Source organism: Stenella coeruleoalba (genome assembly GCF_951394435.1).
Source record: "Stenella coeruleoalba genome assembly, chromosome: 12".
Taxonomy (NCBI): domain Eukaryota; kingdom Metazoa; phylum Chordata; class Mammalia; order Artiodactyla; family Delphinidae; genus Stenella; species Stenella coeruleoalba.
The window spans coordinates 22,419,088-22,426,198 of record NC_137158.1 but is presented as its reverse complement, the minus strand read 5'-3'; the positions used below and the strand labels follow the sequence as shown (position 1 = coordinate 22,426,198).

General features: G+C 38.2%; 1 protein-coding gene across 8 annotated transcripts in view; it reads right to left on the bottom strand.

Annotated features, from left to right (window-relative positions):
• Positions 1–107: 107 nt before the first annotated feature.
• ORC3 (origin recognition complex subunit 3) overlaps positions 108–7,111 on the bottom strand; it is a 66,473-nt gene continuing 59,469 nt past the window's right edge. For 3 of the 8 annotated variants that reach the window (XM_079938814.1, XM_079938809.1, XM_079938810.1), the window contains 2 exons: positions 6,568–6,647; positions 108–6,013 (listed from right to left, as the gene is read on the bottom strand). In XM_079938814.1, the coding sequence (XP_079794940.1) occupies positions 5,908–6,013; positions 6,568–6,647 (186 nt within the window). In that variant the 3' untranslated portion in view covers positions 108–5,907. The remainder of the gene's footprint in view (positions 6,014–6,567; positions 6,648–7,111) is intronic. The other 5 variants (XM_079938811.1, XM_079938812.1, XM_079938813.1 and 2 more) reach the window with 2 other exon arrangements.

Sequence of the window (7,111 nt, the reverse complement as noted above, 5' to 3'; positions counted from 1 at the left end):
AAGCATGATTCAGCACATCTAATTCCCTTTCTATACATGCTTTCCAAACACAGCTTTCCTATGATGAAGTGAGGAAAAATACTTCAGTGACTTCTTTTGTTAAATTCTATTAGCATGTTTCTACTAATTAAGTCATAAATATACTGGGACATAAATATTTATAATTGACCTAATTAGTGGAAGATACAAAAAGAATTTTTTTTCCTCCTTTTTAACTTTAATGATTATATTTCACCAATTCTTTCTTTAAAACAAGGCCAAAAGGGGTATAGGGCTTTCACAAGATCCCCAGGTAATTCATATGCCCATTTAAGTGCCTGAGAAACAATGGTATATAGTGCAGGCTGACCTTAAGTAGGGTGGATAATTCTATCTGATTTTAATGGACTACTTCTCAGCCTCAGCACTGTTGACAATTTGGGCCAGATTCATTCTTTGTTGTGGGGAGACCATCTTGTGCATTGTAGGAGGTTCAGCAGCATCTCTGGCCTCAACCACTAGATGCCAGTAGCACCCTCCCCCCGTCGTGACAACCAAAAAAGGCGCCTCCAGATACTGACAGATGTCCGGGCTGGGGGAAGAAAACAGTCCCCAGCCGAGAACTGCTGGTGCAGTGGGACAGCATTTTAGAATGCAAGCAGTAAGTTAAGTGTGGAGGAGGGGGGCAGAGCGACTGTAAATATGCTTTATCCCTTCTCACACCCCAAAATAGCGAACATTCTTTTATATAATAAGCATGTGTGAATTTTTATGTAGATTTAAATTTATAAAAGAGCTGGTTTTTATATTTACCGGGCAAGATATGCTAAAAGGAAATCGGTGCTGGCAATCTGAATGGAGCCACAAGTAATATGTTTTAATTCTAGATTCAGCTTTGATCAAGAACAAAATTTCCTCCACAGCCAAGTTTCTGCTGTCCACCTTAGCAAAAAGTCCTAGCTCATAGACTGCGTACTGATTTTAAGTAGTGTGTGAGGTAATTTCAGAAAATAAAAAATGTGAGCAACTTCTTGGATGTAGTTAATCCAAGATTTAGACGGACCCAGTAGGTGGTCATTAGTGCAAATAACCAGCCACACTCTGAGTTCCCAAAGAGCCCTAAAACTGCTTCTAGTAAGTAAGTATCTTCAGAATTTAGTGTGCTAACAAAGAGTCATCTTCTTCTTTTACAGTAAAAGCCAGTGCTGGTGTGGTGCTGTACTCAGGTTACTGTAATGTGTTCAGTAAGTCACTATTAACAAGGCACATCACCAGGTATAGTTCTTGTATTAGGAAAAATAGGCACAGGCAATCTGAAAAAAACAGATTGTAGGTTTAAAATATCAAAGCTATCTTTGGCCTATGGCAAGACCTCATATCCCTACAGAAAATGGTTTCCAAATGAGACACTGATTGCATGAGCAGTATTAACTGGAGCGCTTTCCCAGGTTCTACCCACAGAGACTGCTTTAGAAGACTAAAGAAGTGGGGAGGGAAGAGCTGGAATCTGTTTAAATAATGCTCCCCAGCTGATCCAAGCAGCTAGGGTTGGCAGTGAATATACAATAGTTGCCTTGTTAGGGTTCTCTTTACTCCCTTACTTCACAATTACACAGTAATCGGTGTTAATAAGTGAATATCCTGCTCAAGCACCTCATGAGCCTGTCCTTGTCTGCTCACTGGTGGGGCTCCAGTTCTCTGCTCCTGCCTCTGCCCTAGCTGAGGAGCATTAGCTCATTCAAAGACAGGGCCAGCAGTGCTCTCCTGTCTCCGTTTCCTTTCTGTCTACTAGATCATTCCCATAAGCATAATAAACATGCTATTAAAAGTCTTTTGATCCTGTAATCCCTCTCTAGCTATTACCTATTTTTCTGTTCTATAACCTTTGAAGCAGAACTCAAGGATTTTCTAAATTTCCAATCTTCTTCCCCCTCCCCGCTCCTTTTGTCACCAAATTTTTTTTTTTCAGTTGGGTATATTTTATTGTCACCAAATTTTTTTATTAGGAAAAAAGTCAAAACATAAAAGCTGAAAGATTGGTCCAACGATCCACTTAAAGGGAACAATTACTTTGCCATATTTGCTTTATATGTATATTTTTAACTGCTTCAAAGAACGCATACATGATGCATCTAAGAACAAGGGGGTTCTCCTACATAACTTCAATAACATTATCCCACTTAAAGTAATGCTTCCCTAATTTAACATCTAGTCCATATTCAGATTTTCCCATTTGTCCTCAAAATGTCTTCTGTAGCTTTCTCGCTAAAGTAGGATTCAATCAAGATTCTGACTTTCTGGAACAACTAGGCCTGTTTTGTTGAATGTTTCTTTGTCATTAATTAATGTCCTTAATTTAATCTCTTCTATCCCTTTGCACTTACTGTAAACTGGAAGTTAGGTCTAAAGCACTTATTAGTTTCAGGTTAAACCTTTTGTATAAGATGATGCTATGATCTCCGCAGTGTATCACACAAAGTATGGCTCTGTGTGATAAGTATGGACTAGTGATAAGTTTAGACACTTGTTAGGTCATCTGGTAGGTGATGGCTACCAGGCTTAGTCTTCACTATTCAACCACTCAGTCACCAATATATTCCACACTGCTAAATCTAATTGACATTTGACCTTAAAACACTTCGTTCAGTTGGCTTGCAAGGTACTAACCGCACCTGCCTGATTCTCCTCCCATTACTGGCTGCTGGCCCAGTCTTCCTTTCTCTGAACTTTAAAACATAACCAGAGTTTGACCTTGGGCTCCTTGCCCCCTCTGCTCATACTCTGGTAATCTCATCTAATCCTAAAGATGGTTACATTCGCCTCCCTATGTGACCTTTCCACTTGGATATCTAATAAGAGGTCTGAAGACCCGTCCAAAACCAAACTCCTTTTTTTGCCTCTTAAATTCTCCTCAGCTAATGGCATCTACATTCAGAAGTTTCTCAGCCAAAAAACAGCCCTGAATTCCTCACATCCTTCATCCGATCTTGGATCCATCTAAAATCTCATCATCTCTACTATTACTCTTGTTGAAGACATTTGTGTCTTGCTTGGATGATTTCAGTGACCTCCAAGTTGGTCTTTGTTTTGCCTTATTTGTGTCTCCAAACCTATTCCAGTCTGTTCTCATAGCAGTCAGTGATCCCTTAAAGGTCTAAGTCTTTCTTAGATGGATTCCCACCTATAGACGGTAAGGACTTTACAATGGTCTGCAGGGCCATAACTTACCTGCCCTCCACCCCGCCTCACTCAGTTTGAAGTTTACCTCTTGCTCACTGCGTGTCCCACACTGGCCACCTTTGCTGTTCCTCCAGTGCAGCTTGCGTACTGCCCTTAGGACCTTTGTTATTGGCTGTTCGCTGTGTACAATGCACTTCTTCCATAAAACTTCATGACTAAATCTTTTTGTTCAAACGTCATCTCAGGCCTGTTCTGACCACTGTTTAAAATTGCAGCATGACATCCTGCTTCTTTTTGCTGTTTGTTTCGTTTTTTTCTGTAATATACTATATAATTAATCATTGTACTCTTTGCTAGAATGCAATGAGGGCAAAGATCTGTGCTCACTGAAGTATCACAAGGGCCTGCAACAGTGCCTGGCACATGGTACATGCTCAATATTTTGTGAAAAAATTTCAAACTACTTCAACAGTTTGAAATTTTCAAACTTTTCAGATAGTATTTCATTAACCACAAGATTTAGTGCATCATAATATCCCATTTGTGAGGTTTTACAGTATTAAGGAATGGACATAATTAAGCTGACACTTTATAGGCTGGCTTGAGGGTTTTGTGCTCCATTAATGGCTACCACAAATGAGCTTCATGTTTCAATTTTACAGCTTCGACTGAATATTTACAAAACAGTTTCCATCCTGCTACTCTTACCTAATCCTTAAGTAGACAGTAAGAAAAATCGAAGTGGTTCAGTGCCTGACATGCATTTAGATAGGCTGAATTCAACTAAATGCCTAGCAAAAAAGAAAGGAAGCAGGGCTCAAGAGCCCTCAAGTGCCTCAGACTGACATAAATCTGCTGGTCTGTGTGAGGCTCTGTACCTTACAGTGTAAGCATTTTGTCAAAAGGAATGGTTTCTAAACACAATTTTATCTGACACTCATCTGCACCATTTGAAAGCTGAGGAAACTGCGTTGTAGATATTGATGGTGTCTTCACGTTAATCAGACATGGAGTATTGCTGATTGCCTCACTTAGACGATAGGTGGAAAATCCTTAAAATCATTCACACGTTCTTTCCCTAGATTTTACCAACCATAGTCAAAAATGAAACACATGATTGAGGACACCTCTGATTGGAGGGGAATGGCTAGAGAATATTGAGAAAAAATAGTGACCTAGTTGCTGTTAAGATAAATCGTGGAAAACTTCACACAGTAGAAATCTATTCTCTGCTCTGATCATGAGCATTGGCAGAGGCTCTGCTCCATGCCCTCATGCAGGGACCCCTAGGTGACAGAGGCTCTGCCTCTAACACATGGATTCCAAGGTGTCAAAAGCCTCTTATTTGTCCAGTTTCTTCCTTATTGGTGGTGGTGTTTATGTTTACATATCATAAATTCCTTACTTTCCAAGTTGACAGCCCTTTGTGCATATGTACATGTTTTTAAATTCTACTGAGTAAGAAATCCTGGCATCTTTTAGATGAAGACAGTAAGACTTAATCTATCTGAACTAATGCTACTCTGGTAACTGTCTCAAAGCTTTGTAGGGCTAGACACTTTCTGCTCTGGCTTGTAATTATTTCTGGTACCTTGGGATTTACCTTTCTTTTTAACCCTGGCAACATTCTGATGATTTGTTTTGGAGTATATTTCATCTTGCACTTTTAGTTTTTGGAGCAGGAAGTGGGGAAGGGAGCATTTATCCATTAATGTCATCTTGGCCCACCCTGTTGCCAGAGGGCTAAGATGCCCTTTATACTCATAATACCTCCTTTACACTCCAGAATTAATGAAGTTTAAGTTATATATTAAGTTTATATTAAATTTAAAAACAATTAGTTATACATTAAATTTGTCCTCAAAGCAAACACACACAAAAAGACCTGCAAGTACACAGTTCTAAGGTTTGCAACTAAAACAGTCTTCACTGAATTTGGACTTTTTTTCTCCTGGTCATATTTGCATGGTAATTTTGGTATGTTAGTGAGTATACTTAAAGACACATCCCAGAATTCTCTTGGAAATAGAATATTAAATAATGAACTTGAGGTCTCCTTGTTTCATTGTCTTAATGAGTTCTTGTCATGGAAGAGATTCAGATGTCATTTCATCTGTGTCTTAAAAGGTTGATGTGATTTGTAAAGGCCTTAGAGGCTCTAAGACTCCATGATGGGTCTTCCTGATGTAGAATATTTACTGCCTTTAAGCATAAAGCCACACAACTTGGGGCTTTTTAAGTTGTATGACTAAAGGAAATGGGGCAGCAGAGGAAGTTTTAGAACCTCTGTAGTTACTAGGAGAAACCTCTAGAATCTTCATCTTATTACATAATTTACTAAAGTGAGGAATGCCAGTGCAAGAAACTGGGGGAGCAGGAATAAGTACTATTAAATTAAATGCCTATTAATAGAAACCCCTAGACAAAGGAATTTATTACATTTATACATTATGTATGTTCAAGAACAATTTATTCATAATTTCTTAATGAATGAAAATTGCAGTGATACTCTGAGAGAGGTTCTACTTGCAATGTTAGCATGTTACTTGTTGGATTCTAAAGTACTCCAAAGGTGCTTTGATACATTCCTGATAGGGATTAACAGTCTACTTTTCTGTTTAAACATCACACAGGGATTACACATTATGCTTCTTCCCAAGCAATCTTCCTCTACCGGTGTGTAAATATGATTGGTCTCCTTTTACTCTTAAGCTAAATGCTATCTTTCTGGCTTCACTCATTTGCTTTCTAGCAGCCTCCCCATGTTAGCCTTGCCACATGGTCAGTCTTCTGTTTGGTAGGTTTTATAAATCCTAAAAGTTCTAGTTCAGAAACAGCTCTAATAAACCGAGCACTGGAGGCTATAGCTAAGGAAATTCACCATGTACTTCTGACAAAAAGGGGTTAAAATCTCAATGTTAAAACATGATTTAGTAAACTGAATACATACTACTAAATTAAACTAAAACCCTTACTGGAAAACATTAGATGTAATTAGACTCTACTGTCAATAAGACACGAATGGAAAAGTGTGTAACACTTGAAAACATTAAATGTAATTAGACTCTACTGTCAATAAGACACGAATGGAAAAGTGTGTAACACTTGTCTGGTTCTCATTTTTCACAAAGTACGAAAATTGCTTCCCTGCCAACTTCTTAAAGTATATTAATAACCTTAGAAAAATAGAGAATTCAATAATGACCATTTTTGGTGTATTCTGGAATATGACCTTTATATAAGTTTTAGACCAAATAGTTTAGATTTGGGCCATTTTAAATTCAGAATAAGTATTTAGAAACGAGTTATCTTGGGATGGTATGGTTAAATCTCTAATGTAGATCTGGAGAAACTATAAACTATTCTGTATGCTTACTTGGACACTGTAGAACTGATTTTAAAGGATACTGGATAATTTCATTCCTTTCTTCTGAGGTTACAGAATTTGCATCCATTTTTTCAGCAGCTGTCACAACTGTTGCAAAGGCCTTTTGAGAGAGAGGACGAAAGAAGATAAAAATCTCTGCCACTGCCAGACATCTCTTATGGCACTTGAAGGCTCTGTATTTAAGCCAGGTCAAGCACTGCTGCTGCTGGTAGTTGACACATTTTAAAAACTGATACCAAATTTCAGAGTCTCAAAACTACACTGATGATCACTATAAATAAGTACACAAAAACAGAAATATAGATCAATGGTACAGGATAGAAAGCCCAGAGGTAAACCCACACACATATGGTCACCTAATTTACGACAAAGGAGGCAAGAACATACAAGAGGCTGAAGACAGCCTCTTCAATAAGTGGTGCTAGGAAAACTGGACAGCTACATGTAAAAGAATAAATTAGAACACTCCCTAACACCATACACAAAAATAAACTCCAAAGGGATTAAAGACCTAAATGTAAGACTGAACACTATAAAACTCTTAGAGGAAAATATAGGAAAAAC